This window comes from Tympanuchus pallidicinctus, unplaced genomic scaffold (assembly GCF_026119805.1).
Source record: "Tympanuchus pallidicinctus isolate F22 unplaced genomic scaffold, pur_lepc_1.0 scaffold16, whole genome shotgun sequence".
Taxonomy (NCBI): domain Eukaryota; kingdom Metazoa; phylum Chordata; class Aves; order Galliformes; family Phasianidae; genus Tympanuchus; species Tympanuchus pallidicinctus.
In genome coordinates, this window is record NW_026294679.1 from 23,438,480 (window position 1) to 23,466,474 (window position 27,995).

The window sequence follows — 27,995 nt, forward strand, 5'->3', positions numbered from 1 at the left end:
TAGAGATAGCAGATAGCAGAACCACTATCCTGCTTGCAGGACAAACCAGACACTGTGCCATTCACATGGCCATGCAGAGCATGGCTCCTCCAAATGATTTAACAAAAAGCTGTGGAGCAGAAAGGCTGCTTTGTATTAATTTGTCAGGAAGAACCAAATAATGTGAACCATAACTAAAGCAAGCAGAGAAACTAACTTCCCCTTCCCACCACTCCCCACATCCATCTCACATTAACGAAAACACCCATTGCTTCTCCAGAATGCACCAGCTAATTAATTTCATTTCCCAGCTCTTGTTTTATCAAAATAAGAACATGCAACAGGGGCTGCCTGAGCAAAGAAGTGACAGCAGGAAATTGCCACTGTGGTGGTAATGCAGAAGTGAATCAGCAGAACCAGGAGAGCATAGTGATGCAAGAAGGGGGCTTTTTCATTTCTTTTTCATTACATATGGTTAGATAACATGAAAAATGTCCTTCCACTTCCACTTACTTTCCCAGGAAAATTTTCATTTGTTCTGTCTAGCACGGATGCACACACACATATATCCCCAAAGCAGAAAAGCAGCCATGAAGCCATTTAGAAAAATCACAAAACTCTCAGTCCATCAAACACCCACTCATCACTGAAATGTCAGTCACCAGAACAAATAAATCTGAGGAATGGAATATTGCTGGGGTGATTTGTGACTCCCTTCTAAATGGTCTCTTCACAAAGTCTCACTCTCCATTTCAGAGCAGCAACAAATCTTGGCCTTGGCAGCAATTTGCTGCTTCCAATTGAAGCAGAAAATCAGTAATGCAGACTAAGGGGGACCTGCAGCATACCTCTCAACCCACACACAATGGGGCTGCACATGGTGAGCCCTCTAGCAGAGAACCATGTGAGCACATTTCTGTGCCATAGCCACCAGTGGGGACAGCTGCTTCTTCAGCCCCCAGCCCTGCCTCTTTCTTCATTCTTCACTGCTCACCTCCTTCCATCTGCTCTTGTAATCCTTCACCACACAGCAGTCCTGCTCCTAAGTGATCCTCAGAGGGCCCCGAGCTATCACCCTTTTTGTTCTCTTTGGAAGGAGTTTGGTGGCTCAGAGGGATTTCTGACTAGCATCATGTCACCACCATCACCAGTAATTGCATCTCCAGCCACTTCTTACCCACGAGGAGACCACAAACAAGGCCACAATGTCTCCTGTCACCAGGCACACTGGGGACACCCCTGTCCCCAGCAACCATTCACATTAAGTATTTGCAGTAATCATTTGTAAATATGCATTGCTCAAATCCCTTTGGCAGAAGCACAGCCCCTCCTGTTCAGAGTAATGCATCATCACAACCTTCAAACACAGATTTGGTAGCAGCACACTTGGGGTGGGCGTGTTTAGATTTTTAATGATCTTTTTCTTCAAACAGAAGTGCTACAGCACTTACAATAGGCACCACACTGTTGGAAGGGATGGAGAGAAAACAGAAAAGAGAAGAAAGAACAATGATAGGCTAAATACAAGAGACACAAACTGCATGCAATTATCAAAAGACAATTAAAAAATGTTATTAAATACCTATGACTACTTTAAAATAACCTGCAAATGTGCCTGTGATAGACCTAGTTTCAGCTGCCTGAATTGACAACTGTTCAGTAGCGCCAAGGAACTTGCACGTTATGGGATATATATTTTTATACATTTTTATTAAAGGTCATCCAAAATCACAGCACATCCAAAAGCTTCAGCATCATTCGCAGAACCGCACAGCAAACGCGTTCAGCTGCAATACTGTTTTCATAATCTGATGAAAGAAGGGCTTGAATAGTACGTTGAGCCCAAGATGAACAGTCCTGTGGAACCTGTGGGTGGCTGTAGGGACAGACAAATTTGGGTAACGGGTCAAGACTGCAAAGCAGCAGGATTCTTTCAACCAACACAATGGAGCTAAAACCAAACTGCTCTGCCATCTGGCTTGTACTCAGATGGCTGCCTCAAGTGCCAAGGCTGCTTCGCAACCAACCATCACACAGCTAGGGAACAAGTCCTGAGGTTCAAGTAGGGCTTTGTCAAACACCTCTCATTTCTCAAACAACCAAGAAAGGAAACACCGCTAAGAGTGGTCCCAGGCAGAGATGCTGTTCCAGGGGTTGGGTGTCAGTCGTCGAAGTCAATTCTGATGGGGCCGCCTGTCAGGAGGTGGTTTGCCAAGTTCCCGGACTCGTCCTGCTCCTCCGTCCCAGCCGACCTGCGCACCCTCCGCCGGCAGCCCTGGGCGCAGCGGGAGCTTTCATCCAGCGCCCCGCACACAAGGATGCGGCAGTGCAAGAACACTTCCTGGAGAGACAGCAGCAAGAAAGTTACACCGTGCAGCCATTTCTGGTCTCACAGCAACATGATCCTTAGCCACCATGGCCATCCACAGCGAGCTGGATGTGCCACCAGTTTCCTCTGTGCCTAGGAGAGGGCTGAGGTCTCCTCAGAGCACGGTGCCTCCTCTCAGCCAAGGGCAAGCCGGGGAATAGGAAGGTGTGAAATGAAGGGATGAAAATGCCAGGCATAAGCTTGGAAGAGCTTACACGATTTAGTAGCAGCTGTGTGGTAGGAAGCAGGCCAAGAACACACGAAGCTTCACAAGGAGATGGACTGATAGAAACATGCAAGAGAATTTGACAAGCGCTGGGAAAACATAAAGATGGGTGCCTGAGAGACAAGGGGAATGCAAGTTGCTGAGGCGCGCAGGCTGGTCGCTGAGGGAAGAAGGAGAGCACAAAGAGCAGGGAGACAGCTGCCCTTTTTTCTGTACGAGTAAGGCAGACAGTGACAGGATTGTTGCTCCTTACCCTCCAAATGACAGGGGCTGTAAGATCCCTGCAAGCTGTGATCAGGGAAGCAAACAATTGTGAATGTTTAATCAACGGTGAGGTTTAAAGCAAAATCCATTGCACAGGAGGATGCACATGGAGGCAGCAGTGTCAAACAGATGGCTGAGCAAAATCTGTGAATTTTGGAAGATCTCATTCTTTGTAACCATACTGGGATTCCGCAGGGGCTGGAGAAGCAACCTCATGCTTTTAGGAGCAAGCAGCATTGGCCGAGCATAACAGTGATTGAATGATCTGGTTTCTTCTGGCAAAGAAAAGGAAAGCTATTTGCATTAGGAAGATGGCATTATCCTTTCAGCTGTCCTGCTACTAGAGAGCTTCTGCCCCAAACTGCCACCCGCCTGGGCAGCCTGGTTTCACACCGAGGTCAATGGTATCTGGAAACCTCCTATCTAGAAAACTGAAGGGCATCTGTTCAAACACGTTAGAAAAAGTTGATGAGATTGAAAACTATAAATCATTTTGTTTTAAAGACAGGATACTGTGCAAGGTGGCTAACCTCCCAGATTTCTGCTTGGTGACTTTCTCTTCCAGCATATGAAGGGACCCCAAAGACTGCACTGGAAAAACACTATTTTAGCCAGCTATACCACCGACACTCCATAAATGTCCTTTATATTTAGTTTAATTTTACTTGTTTTTGTTACTCTCTTTTAAAAAACCAATTTCAGGCTCCTAAAAGAAGCAGCAGCTAGAACAGGCACAGTGGAACCTGCCTTGGGCCTGCCATTCCTCCTGCTGGCGTTCTAACAGAGCCAATACTGTGCTGAGACTAGTCAGTCAGATCAGGGATGATGCAGTGTCAGAAAGGTGGGTTTTAAGCTTACTTACCTTGTTGTCTTTGCCCACAAACTTGAACACAGGAACCTGGAAATGCTTGGCAAGATGATCTTTTGACGTGTACTGTTTCACTGAATCATCAGAAACGCAGCTGAGGAAAACAGAGGGATAGGCTTTAATGGCTTTTCCAGAAATGGAAAAAGGAAGAAAAAAAAACAATCCCAGTCTATTTAACCAAAGAAAGTAAAGGAGGGCTTGGCCCTCTCAAGCTAAGCGGCCATTCCTGTTATTTCCTTTTTGGCCACAGGAGAAAATTCAGGAATGGCGGGAAAAAACAACAGTGATGATAATAGCATCTGCAGACAAAACAGCTCAGCAGCAGAGAGCTGGTAGGATGTGGTCCAGCCCCTTCAGCAGAGGGAATGCCAGAGAGCTGCAGTCAAGCTTGTCCTCATTTCATCTTTCAGTGCAACATTCTGAATTTCTAAAGAGATGTCCCTGTCTACAAGACAGCTTGTCTGGGAGGCAAACTTCAAGTCATCCACGGGGAGAAAATAAATTAGCAGAGTGCATCCAGGAAAGTGACACAGGTTCTTCCACCTTGAGGCCAAAGGTCAGATGGTACTACGTTGCATAGGATAAGATGCTTGTAAAAGCAGCATTGCTAAGGGCACTCAATTGTGAAGAATGACAAAGTCAACTCTGAAGCATGTCCTTTGTTTATGAGCACATAAATTGTGGTGACTGTTGAAGACTATCTCAAACTATCTCCTAAATCCCAGTTTCTCTGTAGGTTCTCCATTCTGGTTGCAAGAAACCAAACAGTTTGGCGAAGGGAAGAGGAAAATGGAGGAACGAGAGGAACCAGAGATAGATGCACAGAGACCTTACTGCATCTTTAGGTCTGTCTTACAACAGGTTGCCACAAAAGCACTGCAGCACCACAGAAAAGTTCAGAAAGCTCCCAAGTCACACGGTCAAGTCACTTGGCATTGTGTATGGGGCCATACCATGTCCTAGCCTTGGAGGAAAGCCTCAGATCTTGCTTCTTGCCTTGGGAGGCAAGAAGGGGCAGAGGAACAAATGTTTGGAAGGAAAAATGGGTGAGCCTGGTCAGACTAAGGAGAAAAAACAACCCTCTTCTATGCATAATGTGCTTTTGTTAGGAGAGCTTCTGTGGCTGCCACGGGAACTGCACTCTGATCCTTTTAGTGGGATGAGTTGCAGGGAGGAGTGCTTGGGACCACAGTAACCTCCTCAGCCTACAAACATAGGGCAACTCCAGGCACAATGGGACAAGCAGTGCAGCAGAACTATCTCAACCATGTAATGCTCAGACCAATCGCAGCCTGTGAGCACACCAGATCACACGGGACTGCCCTCAGTGCCACGACCTGGTTCTGGATGCCCCAGAGAACTGTGGTGTTTATCAACCACACAACCAGTCAATGCCTTTTAATTGTTTTGGTTTTGAGAAAAGGAAAAGGCAAGAGCAGAAGCAGGAGAGCTGCTCTGGGCTAGCAGCAGTACAGTATATTACAGAGCCCGTGAGGAAGGATCTGGGAAAATCTTGATTTCCAGCATGATCACAGCAATGTAGGGATGGAGGCTGAGGGGTCCCATCTCATGCCAGCTGGAGATGGGGGGAAATAGCAGGGAAGAAAGCAGGAGAGAGAGTTTTCCCATTTCTCAGTTTAAGGCATATCCTCTCACATATAAACAGCATTTCCCTCTGGAAGTCTCAGCTGCAGTTAACTCCTGCAAATCTGATCCTACACAATCAAACCAATTTAAAAATCTCATCCTTATTGCCTTGGGCTTCTGGCGCTGGGTTGATGGAAAGAAACAAGGTTATTGCAGAACTGTTTGGAACACAGACAAATCAGCAGTGTATTCAGCTAATTTTACTTTTTAATTGCTGTGAGCACAGTGAGAGATAAAGAGCTTCAGTAGCTTAAGAGTACATCATTAGCCTTTGGTCTAAGCGAGTGGTACCACTTAAATATAGCCCGGTGTGGGGAGCTGGCTGGGGGCACTGGTGCCTGCAGTGACAGTCCAAGAGCTGAGCAGGCTGGACAAGCTCCAGTTAGCCTGCTCCAGCCCATTTTCCCTTTGGTGAAGTTTTAATGCCCTCTGCAGGATAACAGTAACAAAGGGGCTGCTGGTGTGCCTTCCCCAGCAGCAGGCAAAGGCCTCACCAGAAACATCCCGGCTTCTTGCTGGGTAAATCCCCAGGCCAGTGCTGTAATAAACTCAAGAGATCACATTTTCTCCCTTCTCTATTCAGCTCAGGCTTTGGCCGCTATTTTAAATGCTCATCATCTACAGTCATGGTGGGAAATGAAGGACTGTTTGGAGCCTTGAGCCTATCAGGGTCCACAGGAACAGTCAGGAAGATGATAAATCAATCCTCCCATTACAAATCAGCTCATAAATGCCACGAGCTGAAGGACTGCAGCTTGGGCTAGAGAGAGAGAGGAGATGCTGAAATCTTTGTGAAAGAGAAATGGAAACAGAACCTTTGTGCGCTGTACTCTGCAGGACCCTTTTTATACAAGGCAATTGTACAGGACTTGTCATCAGCTGAGACAGTGGACAATTCAGCCTGGCAGCCAAGGAAATAATTGTTGTCCTCATTAAATAGTTTGGCAGACAGGACTTACATAAGCCCAATCCTTTAAGTGATGGGCTATGACACTTGAGTCTGTATGTGGCTGCACTTTCCTACCTGGAGTAGGGCAGACTTGCTCCCAGCTGTGATCTCTCCCATGTTGTCTGGTTATGTTGCCAGATGCTGGATGCAAACATTCCCTGGACAGCACCATGGCACTGTCACGTTAGCATCTGAACAGGGGTCACTTAGAAGTCATAGTAGATCCCAGTTTCTGACTTACAAGCCATCCCAAAGAGACCAGTGATTCCAGAGACTCACACTGAGGTTTTTTTTAACTAGCACATCCTGGAATGATCACTATCCCCAAACACTAGAAAATTACAGCCAGAGGGACCCTATATTCACTGCAGTGATTGATAGGTATTAGAGAAAGAGCAAAGCAAAGGGAGCTTGTGGAGCTCCAGCCAGAATGAGCCAGGGAGTCTTCTGGCACATGCTATAGGAAGGCCAGTATGGGAAAATAATTAAGAGCCTTCTCCAGTGCTGAAGCAGCTGCATGGCAATGACACACTGCCAAAGGGGTTCTGCCAAATGGGCAGGTGCTTTGCAGGCTGGCAGAGAGAGGACTGTCAGCAAGAATCTCATTTATAGGAGCCAACTCAATTATCCACAAGCTAATTACAAAAAAAAGATGCCCAGTAAAGGCTTGAGGAAACCTATTTTACTATCATCCAATTGCTGTGATAATACGGATGGTATCAGCTGGACAGCCTGGCTGCTGGTGACTGCAAATAACATGGTAAATAACACCGCTGAAAGTGCCAGCATTTCCTGTGTCACACAGGTGATGCGACTCAGTGCCACTGCCACTTCCCATCTAACAGCCAACAAGCAAGGGAACAGAGAACTCACCCATCTTGAATCAGGTAGTACTTCAGGATCTCATCGATTTTGGAGGTGGGAGTGGCAAAGCAGCTCTCAACGAGTGTCTCCAGTCCATTGACATGCACCAAGGGCTCAATCCCAAAGTACAGAGAGTCCCGAAGCTTGAGGGTGGGAGGAGCACCCCTGTAGGGTTCATCAAAGTCTTTATCTTTGAAGATCTCAAGGGTGAAGGGGAAGATGCCTCTGTTACGACTCATTATTTCCAAGGGTGAGTTCTTGAGATTGGGCACGTAACCTTCAGAGATTGTGTACCGGCGTGGGAACTCACAGGTCACTGGGATCAGCAGCTTGCTGGTGCGGACAATGATGTCCCCGTTGCTCCCTGGAGTCTGCTTTGGCAAGCCAGTCACCAGATTGGTGGCAACGATTTTGTCATTTATGACCTACAGGAAAGAAAAGGGTTTAAAGGAAAGGGCAGATAACCGAGAAGGGCTTCTCTGAGTTCAGATCAGCAGTTGAATTTGCCTTGTGCAGGAAACTTAGGCATAACCCAGCCACTGAAATTTCAGCGTGTGAACGTATCCTCTGCAACCTGTTCATCTTCCTGAACAGTTGCCAGTGCAACCCTCAGAATACAATCTAGGACCAGAGGGTGCCCCCACAGGAGGATGAAGAATGGCACTACAGGCCTTCCCATGCCAGGATGACGGTGAAGCCACCTCTGTGAAGTGCTGGGTGAGCTTGTACATATGCTGACAGATGCACACCACAGGAGAGGAGATGGAACAAGCTCTCACCAGCAGCTTTGGGATGCCACCCCACATCTACCCTGAGGCCAGTGGACCAGAAGACCAGAAGTGGCCCCAGTAAGCTAAATCAACTTTATTTCCCAAACAGGCTACCAACGAAGTCCTCAAATCTGAGTGATCCCAAAAGGCAGGACAGCAATGAGTATACATACATCTACAACAGTGCCACAGGATTTCAAGGAGAAATGGATGTTGACATGAGTGCCGTTGGATACTCCTTTGCAGGAAGTGTTGATGAGAGAAAGGTCCAAGCCTCCAACCAGATCCTTTGGGATGCTCACCTCAATAGAGCTGGACTTGCAGAGCACTGGAACTAGAAGAAAAAATTACCAGAAGTCTGGGGTACAAATCTAGCACAGTTGGGTAAGGATACTACCAATCATTACAGAGGGACAAAAAATGGGGGGAAATTTGTTGCATTTGTGATTATCATCTTACTGTAGTAATCCTTCCATCTCAAACTGCCATACGTGCAGTACTAAACTACCACTGCCCCAAGTTCTTCTAACGCAATGATGCCACAGAAGATGTCAACAGCAACAGCTAGAGCTGCAGCAGAAACATAGCTATGCTGCATTTCCAGCTGCACTTGGGTCAGCACAGTGCTGATTGATGATCCTTAGCACTGCTATGTTCTGGGAATAGCCCTTCCCAGATACAGCTAGCAAATTCACAGTGCTGCAGGCAAAGACATTTTTTAAGACTCTGTGTCAGGTTTTGCATCAAATAGAGAATGCCAAAACAAGGCAGCATGATTCTACAGAGATGCCAATAAAAGCATCTCAAAATGCCATAATAATCAATATGTTTATGAGAAACATACCCAGCTCTGACAAATGCAATTAGAGAACTCTACTTCATTCCAACCTACATTTAATTTTTATAAACAACTTCAAGTGAATGGCTTTTTTTTTTCAATTAATTCTATTACACAAGAAGTGGGAAGAAGCGTAGAGACTGGACAAAGTGAAAAATTGAAAGAGGGAATAATTTCCATTAAAGAAGTAATTGCTACAGATATCCCTAGAGCATATACATATCTATTCAATTACATATAGGACAAGCATACTACTGCTTATATTCTAGTCCCTTCTCAGCCAGAAAAACGAATCCCCCCAGAATTATCATCTAGAATGTTTTAAAATCACATGACAAAACTTTTTGCAAATATGCTGGCTCCCTAAGATTTTCCCTAAAATTAATTATATTTGGAATCCTTGGCGTTCACATGATCTGCCTTCCCTATTCTGATCACGTTTATGAGATTTAGTATCCATGGACTTTGGATAAAAGGAAAGCTGCTAAAACCTGCCTTCTACCTCCAGTTAAAAAATTCTCATGTCCCTGCTAATGTGTATTTGTAACAGCTACTGTGCATCTGCAGGCAGTTTTTTTTATAAAAAAAAAACCTCATCATTTTCAAGGTGATATGCTAAAATGAATGCAGTGTGCCCAAAGCAATATGCGTTCCTAATGACACTGCAGGGTTAGAATGGAAAACTAAAGTACTAAGAATTACCTTAACTTTTCTTCCACTGACAACAGAAGGCAAGTGGGAATAACTGAGCAAGTCAAATGCAAAGCTCACAAGGAGACAAGGGACTTTGAGAACACTATAATGCAGAAGGCAAGAATATCCTTTGGAGAACTGAAAGGATCAATGCGGATTCAGAGCTTCACTGTTCTAGGGGGACTCAATGAGCAGAAACAGTGCCTTTATAAAGCTGTACTTCTGGGAAAGAGGGCTTGCACCCCTGGTGCAATTCTCCAAAGTTCAGGGCTAAATTTCCTGCTGTCTCTCCTTCTGAATGTCCTTGAGTGGCACTAAAAGAGAGAAAAGTAAGTCAGCTGTGCCATTCAACCTCTGCTCTCGTACTGCAGGAGACATTTATGTGCACCCTACCACTGGTGCATGGAAATGAATGAAAGCACATATGACTACTTCTGTGGGCAAATGTACTTCTAATTCAAGCTCACTCTCTGCTTAGCAAAACACACTGGGAACCTCCTCAGAACAACTGGTAACGCAATTCAAATCACATTAGAAATCTGCACTCAGAAGACTAATCACAGTCAAGAACTGAGCTTTGCTTCTACCTGTTTAGTGGCTGTGTTGCAAGCAGGTTGCATTGCACCAGCATGATTTAGCGAGGAGTAGGCCTGATTTCCCTGGAACAGACAATGCCAGCAACAGCAGTGCAGGAGGAGCTGAAAAGGAGCTGGCAATGTACCAGTGACTACCTGCAAACACGTTATTCCGTTGCAGGTGATGAGCTCCCAGCTGCCAGGCCTGAGATGCCCAGCATAAATGGGTTATCCTGTGGACCAAGGAGTCCACCTTTATTCACAGAAATTTTCATGCATTCAGAGAGTTGCACTCCCCTGCTTTGCTGTTAGGTGCATTGCTGCCCTGGACTCATCCCAGCCTGGAAGGCTCCCCAAGGCCTCACTCAGACTTTGCCTGTCTAACATTTCAGTTCCCACACTGATGAACATCTGAGTGTTGGCAAGGCCTCCTCGTTATGTACTTTAAAGTCTCCTTTGTGTCAATATTTGCATATTACCTTGACCACTGTAGAAAGCTTCTGTGGCAAGTTTTGTGGTTTATACTGCTTCCAGCAGCTGGCAACTTGTTCCTTGTGGCTCCTTCCTCAGCCTTTCAAAGTACAACTGCTTGGAGCAGGCATTTTCTTTGAGTGCAGGCTTTCCAGTTCTGGGGAGCCCTGAGCCACTACTACAAGCAGAAATAAGCTGTATCATCCCCTCTGGAGTGTACACAAGGCTCGGATGTGGCAGAGGGGAGAAAAGCATTTCACAATCACATTTCAAAGAGAGGTGGGGTACAAAAGCGGTCCCCTAAATTTCAAGTGGTATGGCTGGTTGGTATCCCTGTGGGGAAATTTCAGCCCAGGCTGCTATATCTGTGGAAGAAGATTAATATTTGTTTTGAATGTATAAGCAGCACAGGGGAGGGTTGATAAGGTGCAGATATAATAGCTTCAGTCAATTGTGCCTGCCCTGCTCTGCTAATTGTATAACCGTAAGCTTGGTTAGATGCCATAGAAAATTGTGTGGTTCAGTTCCAGATATATTCTGTCATATCTCCTCAAAATTGCAGTCCGTTGGATAGAGGCATATACTCATGAAATGCAAAAGAACGAGCAATCTCACTTTATGAGTTGCCTTATTGCAAGCCTCAGCTTGGCACCTGGCCGTGCTGCTGCTCTCATTAGCAGCTGCCAAAGAAGAAGAAACGCTGGCTGGAAAATGCATGGCCTTCTAATCCTGCTGGGGTTGCCTCAGGAAGCCAAGATTGAAGAACATTGCTCTTTCTGGCTTTTATCCATCAATCACACCTTCAATCAATATGAATAATCAGAGCTCTTGGAAATCCCTATCACCTCCTCCCCATCGGGATCTGGTAAAGCAGTAAGCGGTACTGAATCCCAAATGGGCAGTGCTACCCTGTAAACAGGAGTGCAGAAGATTGATGTATGAAAAGGAAGCTTAGATTACAACATGCCAAAACAGAGGACATCCAGACAACAGAGGGCAACTCAGCCCTGCTGCAGGCAGCCATGAGCCTTAGCTTTGCCTGCAGAGTAGTGTTCACAGGATCTCTGCAGGTGCAGCACTTTCTCACAGGCTCTTGGCATCTTTTTTCTGCTGCACGAGCACTTCCAAGCACTTGGGTACTTAAATGGGAGGACAGAAAGAGATGAAGGAACCGTCGCTGACTCTGCGTCACTCCTGACAGAACGAGGTTAGGAGGTAGCACCCCAGAAGGGCAGCCAACCTGCCTCAACAGCAGGACTTGCTCCTCTCCAGAATCACAGAATGGCCTGGGTTGGAAGGGACCTTCAGGATCATGAATCTCCAACCCCCTTGCCATAGGCAGGGCCACAAACCTCTACCTCATCACAGTCTCAGCCCTGAGTGCATCCTCTTTGGCATTACCTAACGTCTAAGGGAATCAGACCATGACAGGCTCTGTTTCCTTCATTGTATATCCTGCCCTGACTATGGCCCAAGCCCACTAGCAAATTCCCATGGAAATATCTGAAGGCAACTGCACAGGTTCCTTGTGAGCCCACCAAGGTAGAGCACAAGCAGAGAGCTACCAGCTTGGTCTGCCTCCACCAGAGCAGCAGTCACTTTCTCCAGTTTATGCTGAGCCTACCAGGACTGAAAAGTGGTCTGTCAAGCTTGATGATGCCCACCAGAGTATTATCTGTCTGCCTTTCACATACCCACACGGTTGTCCTCAAGATGCAGTTTTAAACTGCATGTCCTTTCAGCAGAGGATCACAGTAGATCTCTTTAAGACATCCAGGCTGCTCGTTCCTTCAGCACTCCGAGGGTCAGCTAGCTGTAGGATTCTAAGTCTCAGAAGAATCCTGGATGCAAGTTCTGGATTGTAAGAAGTCATGAGCAGACCCTCAGCTAACTCTTAATGTCCTCAGGATCTTCCTTCCTTAATGCTCTGCTCCCTGCAATCACAGCTAGACTAGACTGACTCCTGGGAGCTTGGGTGTATTTGAAGGGAATCTCACTTAGCAACTCAGAAAAGGGAACCAGGTTATTCCAGACACACGCCACAGGTGTGAGTGAGGTTGGCAAGAAGGACTCCTTGCATACAGGAAGGGATTGGACTTCAGATGTAAGGTCAGAAGCAATGGTTGATTTTCAGGTATTATTTTGGACAGTTTTCCATAGAATAACCTAGCAAAAGCATCCTCCTACAAGGATGCTTCAGATAAATTTAAATTGAGCAAAAAATGGCTGTCTAACCTCATCCTTGGAAGAATCTGAACCACTTCAGCTGAAATTTAAAAAACCCAGTTTAAGGCACGGAAAATATTAGTTCTAACAGCATAAATCTGACAAAAACACGCACAGCTCAAGCAGAGAAATATAATGGGAGATGTTAAGCAATCTTAATCATAAGTTATTCATGAGTTAATCATGCTAAACCCGCCGGTGATGAAGAAGCACCCAGCTGAGTCTCTCTTCTCCCACTTGGTAAAAAGAGCAATGTCCCCAGCCTCTCTGTTTTGGATGATGAGTCATTCATGACAAAGCCCCATTAACCAAACTGGAGAGGAGATACGAAGAACACACAACAACAAAAGTTCCTTCGAACACACATTTCATCTGCAAGGAATACAGGCTGTCAAGGGAGATTCTTTGCTGGGTCTCCCATCTGTTAACCTACCTTGGCAGGTGTGGTTGTCTTCTGACAGAACAAGTCCCCTTGGGCATTCACACTGGTATGTGTCTTCCACTTCAATACAGGTATGGCTGCAGCCTCCATTGTTATTGTGACAGCCTTCGATTTCTGCACAGAAGGGGAAATCAGCACATTGATCCTCAGGGAGCTGTCAGGCCTCAGCATATACTCCTGGCTGACTAACAAATAGCATGGCCAGCGCCAAGCTTGAAGGCAGCAGCACAGTGAGCTTGCTATCAAGAAAATGTAATGGAAACTTGGTTTTAGTTGTCCAATTTCCTGCGTTTGCTATTTCATCATGAAGTTAACAAGAAATTCTGTGAAAAAGCTTACCAAATTAAATTGTGTGCTGTCACACACAACGTGGCTGAGTAGGCATTCTTCAGCTTTGCTCTTTCTGGCTTCTGAGACATTCTCTTTAATCTAAATTTTTATGTTGTTTCTTACTTCAAAAAGACAAGGGAAAACTTTCCCCAAACTTCTGCCACACAGAACCATATTCATTCTTCAGTCACATCAGAGTTAAAGCACTCAGGTGTCTCAGGGAGGATAGTCTCCCGTGCAGCCAGTTCCCATCTCTAGCAGGCCACAGCAAAGACAAGACACACTCTTTTGCCTGAGGTTTTCCTAGCTGTGATGTATGTAGACATACCACATACTCCTGCATTCCCTTTGCAAACTGAGGAGGAAACTCCACTTATAAGAGTTACCAGAAATTAAGCTCGTTCAGTGCAAGTAAAAGGCTTGGCTTGTTGCCCTGAGGTGCATTATTACAGGAACAGAATGACCAAGTTAATGGTGTAAGATTGATTCTGCTCCTAAATTCTCCCTGCCTAAAGTCTGCAGCACAGCTAATTGAGGGATTTTTCATGTCTTTTCTTACACTGTTGCTGTTCAGCGGAGGCAATTCTTTGAGAATATGAATTTTCATGCAAAACATATTCCCAGCCACTACAACTGCAGAAAAGAGCCTGGAAAATTCATCCAAATAATACTCTGAGTATGTGAAAATCTATAGAAAGTAAGAACATTTACAGCTGTTGTTGGTTTTATATTATAAAGAAAATAAGAAAGAAAACAGTGGAGTGGGAGGCAGTTGTTTTGAGTAACCCTTCACTTCTTGCTTGTTATTGCAACCCTTTGGGATGAACATATTTAGATGTTCTCAGTCAAACAGGAATAAACATAATACACACAAACCACAAAGACAAAATATGAGGGCTGCTCCGAAAGTAATGCCTCCTGTTTTGTTATGTTGGCCCAGAGCATCAGAGGCAGATGTTGGTGGTGTATCAGTTGAAGCTGAGCTTTCCTGCCAGTATTGTTGTATGCTGCTGCTGCACAACAGATGGCAGCAGAGGGGCAGTCTGACCAAATGGAGTCCAACATAGAAGTGCACATGCCACAAAGAAATGTCATTCAATTCCTTCATGTGGAAAAAATCACATCCATTGACATTCATCAATGTTCTCTGAATGTTTACAGAGACCAAACAGTGGATGTGAGCACAGTGAGGCAGTGTGTTCAGCAATGGCAATAACACTGTAAAAATCAAGATATGTCAAAACAGCAGGTAAAGCATTATGAAGGAAATACTGAAATACTCTTAACCCTACCCTGTCTCGTCGGTTCATGTACTGAAGCTAAATCTCTTACATTCATTCTTTTCAGCAACGGCTGTGAAGTGACTCAAGTAAATCACATACTCCAATGGCTCACAAAACTGAGGGCACATCCTTGGAAATAAAACTCACTAACAAGATTGTAAAAATCCCCTGCAGCAGTGTTAAACTCATGAAAAGCACCGTTCTTCTTACAGAAGGGGAAATTAAATGATATATCAAGGGCGCTAAAAACCAACGTCGGAAACAGCGAAAAAACAAACGAGTCTCCAAGCAGAGTCTTTCAGTCCTGTCAGAAGTGTGCAGAGAGTGAGAATAAAAACTGTCATGTTGCACAGCCATTTTATGTGACTCTCCAACAGCTCAGTGCTGGATATGGAAGGGACCAAGCCCACAGATCACTTCTGGCTCCACACAAATGAACAAGAGTGCAGGAGCACTCTGTACAGCAGATCTCCTCAGGGAAGTGTCATCTGGATGACTGATGTTTTATTAACAGAGCTTGGAGAGGAGATTTTTCACAAAAGTGAAATGAAAGGTTTTTTGCTATCAAATGGAGAAAAAGGGACAAAAGCTGCAGCTTGGAGCTATCTGTCAGTGTACCATGGTGGGTGGTGTTCAGCCCAAAAATACAATGGCATCCTCTCTCCATCTCTGCACTACGGATGCCTGCTACACTGCTGCTCAAATAAGGCTGCACAAAGGCTGCAGATATGTTCAGTTCTGGCAAATAGGTGGCTTGAAAGCAAGGCACTTTGTTAGCTATTAGTCTTGTCTGAAGTCCCACAATATGTGAACATGCAAGACAGCAGCTTAGTCTATGAGGAACCGCTATGCTTTTCACAGACCATAGAAAACATCAGGCAGCAGTCAGTTTTTGCTGGCTTTTCATATTTCTACCCAAAGATTTTTGTACACTGCTAATAACAACAGCCCAAAACAATACTTAAGTTTTTAAGTCCCTGCCAAGGCACCAGTCTAAACTCTTCAAGGATTTCTACCTTGCGGTGCCATCTCTGGGAGGTAACAGCAGCCATTGTTCGTGGCAGAGCCTACAACTAACTGCTTACATGAAAACAAACAGTCCAAACGTAGCACTCATCTTAACTCCAGTTTTGGCTCACAGACTGGATCCCTCTCTCCTTGATTTCTGCTCTGGGAGGCTATTAAATCATCACATTCCATTCTAATGTCATGACATTACCCTATGCCTAGTGCCAGCTGACAAAAAAAGAGTAATGCTACATCTGTCCCTGCACCCTTATCATACAAATCTGCCAAGCCAAATCCCAGTATCTTCAGCAATAACTGGCTCTCTTTGGACAACCAACCTCCAGATCCTCTGCTGCCTTTCCTCCCACAGAGATAAATACAAGCAAATCCTAACAGAAACAAACAAGGCAGGGAGAACAGCCGGGAGGCACATCTCAGCTTGATTAGAAGGCTGTTTCAGTAAGAGCATCATTGGCAAGCACAGAAGTGATAGGAGCAATGTTCCATCCCAGCTTCAAGTAGCAAAGACAGAACTAATACTGCAAGGGGAAGGGAATGTTTTAATGATCTGTACTTTTCCCAGCAGACTGTGATACCCAAAACCTCACCTTCACAGGTTTTCCCATCGCTTCCCAGTGTGCGCCCAATCCCACACTCACAGCGGAAGGAGTTCTTCAGGTTAACACAAAATTCACTGCAGCCTCCATTGTCCTGCTCACATTCATTTTCATCTGCAAAGAACAAAGTGTCATAATGTGTCTGCCCCTGGTAAACACAGCTGGCAAAAAGGGGCTGCTGCCATGGGGGAATGCTGACTGGTCTGCAGACTGGTTTTCCTGGGCTCGTGGTATGCATCAGGGCAATTCTGCTGAATATTACAGGCTACTGTCTGCTGTGAAGTGGCTCAAGTAAATGACATACTCCAGTGGCTCACAAAACTGAGGGCACATCTTCGGAAATAAAACTCACTAACAAGACTGTAAAAATCCCCTGCAGCAGTGTTAAACTCGTGAAAAGCACCATCTTTCTACTGTTCTATCACACTAAGTCTAACCCAAGAACAGAGCAGACTTGCGAGGAAAGACTGAATGCTCACAGCAGCCATTGCAGAGTAAAGACAGACACAGTCCCAGTGGGAAATTTCCAAATTGGTTCCACATTTTCATCCCAAACCATTTCCCACCCCATTCACAAAGACATTGAAATAGGGTGAGTATGAGCTGCCTGATAAAACTACTGAATACAAGAACCCATAAAAAATAAACCCAATCTATTTTTGTGTCACACCTGCTACTGCTACACGTGGTTCATTATCCTACAGCAATTTTGAACAATTCAACCTTTGAAAATAAAGACGTAAGAATAAAGAAAAGCTGTAAACATATAAATGAAGCTGAAATCAAAGCAAAACATACAATGAACTCCATGGAATTTCCCCAGGAAACATTTCTGAGCTGGCTGCATAGAGCAGCTTGGGACACTGGGGGTATTTATTGATAGAAAAAGCACACAAGATGCTTTTGAATCCTTTGGTAAAGCTGTGAAAACTTCTCATTTTCTCTTTTAAAGGTTAAAGTTTGTCTATACCCATCTGTTCTTCAAAAGGTACTTTGTTCTCCAAGATCATCATTCTTTAGCTTTATTTAATCTCTGTACGCAAAAAGTGAATCAAACAAGAGAGAGGAAGGTGCAACCACTGCTATTGCTGAGCCACAAAACCGATGATTTCCCTTAGGCAGGCCAGAATGTTGAAGTTATCAATCAAGGTTCACAGGGGGATTCACCCAAACTGCTCAGAAGATACCATTTTCTGTAAGCTGTAAGAAGCCCAAAAAAGACAAAAAAGAAAAATCTCGAATTAAGAAACAGGTCAGAGATGAGATTTCTTGGATGAAATTGGCCCCACGCATAGACAGCATCTGCAGCTTGCAGCTAGTGGTGTTGTCTCCTTTCACAAGTGGCACAAATAAGGTATTTATTATTATATATTTAGCCTATATATATATACATATATATATAGCCTATATATATATATATAGGCTATATCTATATCTATCTATCTATCTATATATATATAACATATTTAGCCAAAGGAATGGCTGGTCCCCAGCCTTGGGATGGAGGAAGCATGTCCAGGAAAAACAGGCTCCACACTCTCCCTTTTAGAAATAGAACTAAAGCTGCTTAAAAACAGAGAATGAAGAGGGAAAGGGCTACTGGCAAAGGCACAGAGATACTGCTAGAAGGTCCTAGAGCTTGGCTTAATCAAGGGCTGTACCCAGCAGTACACCTTGCTGGTCCTTCAAACCCTGCAACACACAGCACATCTGTCTCTGCTGTTCCACATCAGCAACATCCAGCAGTGCTGGGAAAGCACTGAACTAATTTTAGCTGTGGATGAATCCATGTATTCAAGAGGTCAAAGGCAACACACGGAGCTGGAAGATCCATGACAAAATCTAAGAGGTATCTTTAACATCTAAGTAAGTTTTCAAATGGAAATATAAATTGGGCTCAGCAGTTCTACTCTGGGATTCAAAGCATATAATGGACTGAAGAAAAGTCAGCACAGTAAAGGAGATTAACAGATGTGAGCTGCTTTGCATTGCTGTAGCATCTTCAGCTGCCAGTGAGCTGGGAAAGGAGGAATATTCTTCACGTAGGAAAGGCTAGTATAGTTTTTCTTGTTTCTTTGGAAGGCCAGCAGGATTGTGTTCAAAGCAGATGTGATTGTACAGCTAGCACAACAGAAAGCCATTAGAAGGAAGACCGAGCCATATGACTAGAGCTGCAGGCAGGTAAACCAGCATGATTACTACAGAGGAGACAATGCCATCTGTTTATCATGAGGAGAAGCAGTAAAGCAGAAATCCTGCCTTACCTGGCTGCAGAGGGATGAAGGCATTTCCAGCATGTGCAGACAGGCTCTGGACTCAGGACTCCTGTGTGCCTTTCTGCCACAGGAATTCCTTTCACAAGAGCCTGCCACACATTTACTGAATGCTGGTGCAAGTCAAAGGCACTTGTCTCTGGAAGTCTTTTTGAGAAGCAGTTGATAGATGCTTTTAATGAGCTGTGAGAGCTAAGTCAGTCACTCAGCTGGAGAGGTGGAGCAGCTTTAGCAAAACCATCCTATTGAAAGTGTGAGAAAGTATACATCTGCAGCAGGGGAAGGCTGCCCTTTCCACAGATTGTAACAACCATAGCCCCTACTCTGATGCCTACAGACATGCCCACAGAGTGTGAAAACCCATCCACACCTACTTGGTCAGCTAGAGTCCTTATGGGAAAATCTCATCTGCCAGGCAGCCTACTGGACCAACTCTGCTCTCAACTTCTCCACCAAACCAGGTCTCAAAGATGAGACCCTACTTCCACCGAATGTTAGCTAACATCATCTCTTCCTCTCCATCAGTGTGGATCTGCAGGTGCTCAATAGCCACTTCTTTCTGGCGCCTTACATCGCCCCACAGTCTATCTTCCTAAGTCCACCCAGCACCACATGGATAACCATGGATAAACTGCCCATATCCTGAGGGGATATGATGGGGATCCCCTCAAATTCTTGAAGGTCACCTTCCCACTCTGCTCTCACTAACAGCATTCCATCTCCATCCCTCCTAGACACGTTGGTCTCTGCCAGAGCAACCACCAAATGTCAGTCACTGAATACCACTGTGTCATGCAGCTGAAATCCCTGAGGCTGTGCTGCAACCTACAATTTTTTCACTTCTCGCCAACACCAGGCCCTGGACATAGAACTATGACAACAATGCCACACAAAGGGGCTAAGTAGTATGGTAAAGAGTAATGCGTAGCCTCCAGTGAGCCATGAGTCTTTTCTTGGAGGAAAGAGGCATTAGCCAAAGCAGCTGAGAGGAAATGTCTAATGAGAGAGTGGAGAGTACTCCCTGAATACCGATGTACCAGGGTGATGCAAAGAGACTGTGCTTCTGGTTGCCCTCAGCATAGACAACCTACTGCTGGACCACAGAGAAAGCAAATCTAGCCTTTCCACCTAAGATAGCTCTAGGGACAGGAAGGTATTCAGTTATGAGATGTTGCATATCACCCACTGGGGAGAGATCAGGAACCATTTACAAGATCAAACACCTGTTCTAGGCAGCATGAAAAAAATTAATCTCAATGTAGTTATTCTTTTTATACTGCTTTTCAAGACAATAGGCTGAAGGGTGAGCAATGAAAAACAAAAGGGAAAGAAAACATCAGTAACTGATGGCACTTGTTTTTGTACTTACCAAGACACGTCTGTCCATCAGGTCCAAGTGTTGTCCCCGGGGAACATGTGCAGTCATTGGTGTCCAGACAGGAGCCCTGGCAATCCACCACATCACAGATGTCATAAAAATCTAGGGCACAACAGAAGTGTTTTCAACACAAACCACTGAGCACACACTGAAAACACTGTATTTCTACAGTTAGCTTTGCAACTTGCAGCCAGTCCATCAGTCACAGACCTGTCCCACAGCAAGAATGTTAAACTGGTGAAAGCTGATCAGAATCTGGCTTAATTCCTATATTATTATCTTATTATTACTAGATCTACTTTAATAGCTGTAAGATGAAGATGCAAATGTAGCAGCATGCCAAGACAAGCCACAAGGCCCACAGTGATCATTAAATCACGGTGGCCAGGTCAGCTACAGAAGATTTCTGTTAGCTGAACAAAGTCTAGAATTCAGCTACATAGAACAGTCTGACCAGTGTCACGTAGACAGGCGTTGCATCACCTGACAGGTTTCTGGGCGAGAAAGCAAGAAAGCAGTCAGAGCCGTTGAGGAATAAGAATGTTCACAATGCTCCTGCATCACAAGGACAAGCAGATTTCAGCAAAGCTACCGCCGCAGGTACTTACGCCCACAGTACGCGTGGAAGCAGACACTGGGCTTTGTTAAGTGATAGACGTAGTAGCCGCCCGGGCACGCCTTGACGTCAATCGTGGTATTCCAAAGGCAGCAGTTCCCACTGAAGCTGGCACAGGCCTGGCGTGAGACGACGCCATCCGACTCTCGGGGGTGGCTGCCGTTCAGCCAGATGGGAGCATGTGTCCCACAGTGGTTCTCGGGGATGCAGAAGGTAGGCATAGCATCGCCAGCCATGCCGGTGAAGCGGTACCACTCGCCGTCGATCTGGTTATCGCACGTGGGCTGGCCGTGGGAGCCATTTATCTGATGATCGGTGTTCCGCCAGGGCTCGTTCAGGCTGATGTAGGCAGAGCAGGGGTCCAGGGCTGGAGCAAGCAGCAAGACACAAGAGAGAACATCTAGTAGATATCAAATTGAGTTGTTGACTTATAATTACAAAGGATGCATATAATCACAAAGGATAATTTATTTTTCTATTCCTGACTTAACAGAATCATTTAGATAGAGATCCCTAGGGCGAGAGAGCAATGCCAGCTAACTACCTCGTGGAAAATCTCTGACAGCTTGACTTAAACGTCTTTGAAGAAATGATCTAACAGCTCTTACAACATTATCCAACAGTGTGACTTGTTCTATAGCTGCTGCAATGATAGAAAAAAAAAAAAATAGAAAAAGAGAAAAAAAAAATATATATATATACATACACACATACTTATAAGCAAACCTGAGGCCTGGAGAATGATTTTGCCAGAGGAAATGTGTCCTGAGAGCACAGGATCAAGCCTAGGACATCCACCCATGTGTCAGGTGCTAACTGCAAGCACTTAGTGGCGCTGCCACATGCTTGGAGAACAGGATCAGAATTCTAACAGGTTAAGCAGCCTTTGAAAATCCACCTACAACTCACTGGCCCTCACAGTTGAGTTGTCACCTAACCACAAGTCCAAATCACCCTGCAAAGCATGAGTTCAAAAGCAAACTGCAAGATACGCTATCTTTAAGACACACAGAAAGAAAATATTCAATTATTAGATAACTTCATAACTGCAAGTAATCTGTAAGTATAATTTAACAGATCCTATTCATTTCAGGGCACAATTTTAAACAGCTAATAACAACAACTGCTCTCCCAGATCACAGTGGAGCTGATCTATAGCCCTGCAGACTGCCTCTAACTGAGACAAGTGAGGTAGGAGAAAGTGGCCCTGCTCCATTTACCTGGTGTTTTGTTCTTCATCATCTCTTGTATAGCTCTGTACATTTATACAAAACTGAGATTAAAGAGATACAACTTGAATCCGTACACTCTGTAAAATGCTGCAGTGGGGCAAGACTGAGAAACGGCAGCTCGCTGTATTTAAAAATCACTTAGATGTACCCTGGTCTTCTTCACCTTCTGACACTCACTTTCCCCCCTGTCAAAAGCAGCCCACCTTTATGATTTACAGCATCTATTGAGCTTTTGTGTGATGACATTGCCTCACTACATCTGACACAGCTTCCCTATATTTCTTTCTCATCTTAAAATCTAGAGGGCGTGAAGGTCTGAACAAAAAATGTTCAACTCTACTCAATCATGTTCCTTGTAAGCCAACTAACCCTCTCTGGCTCCAGAAGAGTTCAGATGTTTGGATGCAAAATGAGTGTCTGCGAGGGCAAAATCTAAACACACAGACCTTCTAGAATGTATGTGTCGTGCTTGAGGAGCATGTCCCTTCTTAGTGGCCTTTCTGAGCCTTATGCAAACAATTACAACAGAAGAATAGCACAGGGAGAAAGAAAACAAATAGACTTGAAGCATTCATTACATTTTCAGCATTCTCCTCATTAACCCTGATTTGGCAGCTTCCTCAGTGAAAGTCCAGGGGTTTCATTTCCTGATTGAGCACCACTTACCCTTAACTAGCTATCCCTGAATAAACTAAACGAATGCTAAAATTGTCTTGAGCAAGGAGAATTGATTTCTGTTTGCTGGAATTAAGCTAATAAAACCAATCACTCTGATCAAAGCCTCTCAAGGCTGGGATACACTGTACTTTCCACACCACATCTCAAGTTCTAAAATTGCCCTTTCATTTTGTTTGAAGAACAGTAGGATGCAATCTGGGGGGACATTATGTTGTTTCTATTAAAGTGGTCTAGATGTAGACAAACCTTGCTTCAGAATTTTGATTTGCTTCACTGGCTTTCAAGGGAGAACTATACATGCCTCTGAAAATGGGCTTTCACTCTAATTGAGCCATATCCTCCGTAAACATCTCGTACCTCCCACAAATACAACATTTCTCTTGAACAAAACCGTTACGCCACCCTCACCCACAGACACGTTTTGTTTAGCCTCTAATGCAGTATGAAAACAGGAGCAGCTGCTGTAGCCACAAGAGCGCTGCAGAGCTGCAAGCCAGCATGAGAACAGGTCTGTCACGCAGGGAATCCATAATGCGGTATTTCACAAGATGCACAGAGGAGCAGATTCACTCCTACCAAAAGCAGCACTCAGCATTCTCATGGAGAAGGGGAGTCTCTGATGGGATTCACCACACAGTTCTCCACTGTCTTTTCTGCCTCTCTTTGTCTCCCCCTAAACACAGACAGCAACAGTGCTGTTCAATCCCACCCTCCAAGAGCTCCTTTGACTTCTCAGGACAGTGAAAGTTAGGTTCTGTCTTTTCTTTGCACACAGCTGAAAAGAGCTTCCTTTGGGCTTCCCACATTAGTTTCCACAACATGATTTGGTGTGGCCTAAGGGTGAGTCACTAAGATTAAAAACTTATATTAAAAGTCAAATGAGGCAAAGCAAGGGATGCCCTGTCAGTTTCCCAGCTGGGCAGCACCAAAAATACACATGCTCATTAGCTCTCATACAGTATAATTAGCTTTATGAAATATCCTTTGTAGATAGACTTTGCAAACTGTCACTCAGGGAGCTCACGCTCTCTCCTAAGCAGACAGGAGAGAGTTTAAAGACAAAATTTACTGAGACGAAGATGCAACAGCTCAGAGGGAGCTGGAGGCAGGCACTTCAGGGAAATGAAATTGCACACCCTGCCATCTTCCATTTACCTAAGGGGTTCAGGCAGGAGTAAAGGGAGGCAGACACGCAGAAAAAGCAGACTTTGCTCTGTGGAACACCACAGACCATCACAGGTACCCTTGGACTACCAGGGCTGCCCCAGGACAACTCCCCTGCAGACACCAGGCACTCTTTGGTGCTGCAGCTTGCCAAAAACTAATTTGAGGTTTTAAGAAGAAACTCCACAACTATGTGGGACAAACCAATCAATCTGCTCTCCCCAGAGGGTGGAAACTCTAGGGTTTTGCACAAGACATACAATGGTCTCCGGTCCCTTCCATTTTTCATTTTTCTTGGCTCAATTTTTTTCCTCCCCAACGCCTTCTGCATGGACCAAGTAATTTTCAGCCTGACAAGCACCAGCTATCAAGTAAAGCCTTTCCATTTGTAACCTTGATGATATCATTAGCTCTCGAACTGACATGCTAGCACATATATTTGATGAGAAATCAGGCTCCAGCAAGCATTTGTAAGCCCACCATTCTGCAGAGATTGATCCCATGCACATTGTATAACTGGAAGTTTCTGTTCCAGCACAAACAAGCAACAAAATGAGCAGCACTGCGTTACAACTCCAAATTCAGTTAAGACTTGTCAAGGAAGCAAGTGAAAAAGTAGCTCATAGCTTCTTGTGGAGTCTCTCCTTCTAAAGGAGAAGGAAATCTCACAGTGCTTGGCAGTGGAGATTCTCCCAGTATGGAAGGCTTCAAGCTCTGCAAAGAACTTTCCAGAGAGAAAGGTCTCTCCTTTCCTGGAATCTCACACTGCCTTCAAAGAAAAGAAATCACTCTCGCTTCTCGCAATCTTTCACCTGAGAATACTAATGTCTGCCATGGATCTTAAAGATGATGAATGGAATAAGCTTGAAGGCAATGCCTCTTCACTCACCCATTGAAGACACTGGCTGTGGCTGGACAACGAAGCAGAGACAGAAAAACAAGTACTGGAACATCCCACTCAACCAAGGAACAGTTAACACTCAAGTAACAGAGCCTTGATAGACCTTGCACACGCTATGCCTCTGTGCTGCCTTCCCTCAGCACAGCTTCTGACCCCAAGGCTTCTGAAAAGCGACTAGGATAGCTGTCCTAGAAGTTTATCAGAGGAAGAAGCCAAAGGGATGTTGGATACAGCTCCAGCCTTGACCTCCAAAGAGGAGCTCTGCTCCTTACTGTCAGCTTACTGATCGATCTCATGTTTTGGACTCAATTCACTATTGTTTTCTTGCCTGACTGCCCCACAGTGGCACCTTCACTATCTTATCTGGAAAAGAATTCTAACCAGGGGACACCCGGACATCCCAAAGGGATGGAAAAGAAGAACAGATGGGTGCTTACTGTTGTTATCTCTGCTCCTTCCCCAAGTCATACAACTTCATGGCTCCCCCTCAGCCAGAAAATGCCAGCTAGAGAGCTTTAACTGCAGGAAATAGTGATCAAAAGGAGAACTGAACATCCTGAGTAGAGATTGCAAATAAGTTCTGGGACTCAGGCTACAATAGGAACATCAGTCATCTTAATGGAATGGTGTCCCACAGGGAAGTAAGCTGTTCTTATGCTAGGCAAAAACCCTTTCCACTTCTGATCACATAAACCAATCATTGCGGCAAGATTATCAAGCAAGGCAAAGACATCTTTCTGTAGCAATCTTATGTTTTCTGTCTAAATAACAAAGCAAGGAACCCAACAGTATTGAATTAACCTCAGTGTAAGACTGAGCAATTGAGGACCTCTGCCTTATGAGTTGAAAGGCACTTAAACTAAGTTGCAGGCCACAACTTTATGCTCTGTCTGTGGATGAGATGACTGCGCTAGTCCTCAGCTTACCAAAACCTCTTTCTATCAAAGCAGACCAAGCACCATGATTGTCAATGAGATACAAAGGACAGAGTGAAGGAACACAAAAGGATCTTTCTAATTCCAATAAGATGGAGCTCCTATTACAGAGAACAGATTAGAATATATACTTTACCATACACCTCTATATGCACACAGGTCCCTCCCTGCTTACAGTGATTGTACAGTTTCCCTCAGGAAATCATCTGCAAGCTTTCCATCCACAGGGAATAAAACTAAGCCTACAACAATTGCACAATCAAGCAGTTTTCCCACTATTATACCCCACACTTTGCAGTGGGCTGATGCAATGGAGCAAAGGGAGAACGTCAAGATCGATGTGCTTGCTTCAAATCCCAGAGGGAAAAAATGGCTTTGTTCTTTTCATCTTGAATTCACATAAGACAAAGAGCAAGGTATTTGACTACTTCGTGGAGATAGGCCACCCGCACTGCACACTACAGAAAGTTCTCAGCGGTTTCCCTCCGTGCTTCCCTTGGCAGCACAGTGCAATATACGCTCCACCCCAGTGCTGGGGTCCTTCTCAGTTGTGAACAATTCCAGCGAACGACAAAAGCTGCTTTATAGATGACTGTCGTTGCTCCCATCACCACCACAAAAAGTATTTCTGGTTATATCATGCTGACAGCTCACAGGAGCAGGAAAGTTTTTTCCAACACAGGAAAAGAGAAAAAAAATTCACTATGCAAAGCTAGCAAGGGAGATAACCCTCAGAAGGTGATTATGCGAATTCCCAGAACAGAAACTAAATTTGAACATAAAATAATACAGTGAGGCACAGGAAATTATATTGTGCCATTTTCACTCACAGGTTGATTCATACTTAAGTTTCTAGGTAAATAAAACTGACAGGATTGAATTGAATATTCTGTTAGTGTTAGAGGTATATGCACTTCTCTCTGAATCATTTTGTTACCAGTTGCTTTTATTTTGTAAGTATATTAGAACTGACACAGCAGTTTTTTGACACACAAGTGACTATTAGCAATTAATGTATGGAAATAAATTGCATCATAGCAGTTTTGAGCCTCAACAGTCTTATAAAAAGTCTCTTTTAAGTAATCTATAACACACTAAAGCTAGGGGATGTCCCAGCACTGCCAGAAACAATTCTACCCTGAATTACTGTAAGTGCCTAGTACAAAAAATCAGTATAAAGTTGAAGAAGGCAGCGTGCTGCCTCTGAATATCTTTCTGATCCACAGAAAGGACAGGCTGTGTCTTCTGGAAGAGGCACCAGCTGAAGCAACACTACTATCAGCATTTTTTGTCAAGTAAGTCACTTCAGGTGATAGGCATAGGCCTGATTCCACCACAAATAAAACTATTCTGTACTGGAGCAGAACACTGCAAACTTCTGCCTCAGGGGGCCAGAGCAATTATTCCAGAGGGAGAAATAAAGTCTGCAAATAGGCCCTCCAAGAGATAAAAATAAGTCCAGTGGAGTACACTAGGGTCTATACTTTCTAGACAGACCTGACAAATTTGTTCTTTCTGACCTCCATTTCCTCCCACCAAAGATGTGCAATCCTGACTTCCCAAGCAGCAATAATAATGAGAATCAAAATATTCCTACTTAAAACTGGTCATCAGTGGAGGTTAAAGGATATGAAGAGGGAAGGCAATACTTAAACAGAGGGCTGGAATTTCGTTTTGGTACCTAACAGATTGGAGTTCCCAATCTTGCCGCTAAGCTTAGCTACGTCTATTCCTAATGCCATCAGTGGTGTAGGTGGCAGCATCTCTCAGCTCTCCCAGAGATGCGGTGCTTCACTGTCCTTACGCAAGGAACTCGTACCCTTCAAATAAAGATCTGTGCTGGAAAGTCTTATGCTGCATGAAATAGACTAATGAATCAAGGCGCTTCAGTGTTTGATGAGACCAGCCTTTTCGCAGCCATCAACGTTTGATGAAAGCATGATGTGCCAAGAAGAGCTGCTGGGCATGAGCAGCTTCTGCAGCCCGCCCAGAAGGGCCAGGAGGAAGAGCTAATCAGCACTTCCTGCACCAAGAGCAAGAAGTGCTCAAACACATGTGACAGCACCGTTGTCTGCAATTGATTTGAGGATGTATGTTCACAATAACCCCTGACAGGCTGCTGAGATGGATTGCAGTAATGTCAAGGACTTTGAGATAGCTGTTGTTTCTGTAAACAGTTTGTCCTAGGACACAGTGCCATTGGGAAAGCCTGTTGAGATCAGAGAGCGAACACAAGTTTGGCAAAATATGAGCAAACTCAATACATCACTCAATACATCACTCAATAGATCACAAAATCCATACTAAAAAACCACATCGGTTGTGTACTTACACAACTCCCAGTGAATGAGAGCAGTTAGCTGCCTTCCCTTTCTGAGCCCTCTGATGCCCAACTTGGTG

The 27,995-nt window shown here is 44.6% G+C and overlaps 1 protein-coding gene across 2 annotated transcripts; it reads right to left on the reverse strand.

Moving 5' to 3' along the window:
- Positions 1-1,371: 1,371 nt before the first annotated feature.
- OIT3 (oncoprotein induced transcript 3) lies at positions 1,372-27,843 on the reverse strand. Of its 2 annotated transcripts, none has more exons than XM_052677503.1 (9): positions 24,649-27,843; positions 20,678-21,052; positions 20,061-20,171; positions 16,410-16,532; positions 13,172-13,294; positions 8,109-8,269; positions 7,175-7,590; positions 3,700-3,799; positions 1,372-2,320 (listed from the first exon to the last, which is right to left on the reverse strand). In XM_052677503.1, the coding sequence occupies exons 1-9, from the start codon at positions 24,710-24,712 to the stop codon at positions 2,141-2,143; spliced, it is 1,653 nt and encodes a 550-aa protein (XP_052533463.1). In that variant the 5' UTR covers positions 24,713-27,843; the 3' UTR covers positions 1,372-2,140. The 2 variants fall into 2 exon arrangements, with proteins under 2 accessions (XP_052533463.1, XP_052533462.1); XM_052677502.1 differs by lacking the exon at positions 24,649-27,843 and adding an exon at positions 21,230-24,634.
- Between the last annotated feature and the right edge of the window lie 152 nt (positions 27,844-27,995).

What these genes read in the sequence shown, in the direction of transcription:
- OIT3 (XM_052677502.1), bottom strand. Translation starts at nt 21,389, where the DNA reads ATGTATATATATATATTTTTTTTTTCTCTTTTTCTATTTTTTTTTTTT. An exon ending in AGACAACCACACCTGCCAAG is followed by an intron (nt 8,270 to 13,171) that starts GTAGGTTAACAG and finishes TTTTTCTTCTAG; the next exon opens with TTCCAGTGCTCTGCAAGTCC. An exon ending in CCTGTGGCACTGTTGTAGAT is followed by an intron (nt 7,591 to 8,108) that starts GTATGTATACTC and finishes TCTTTCCTGTAG; the next exon opens with GTCATAAATGACAAAATCGT.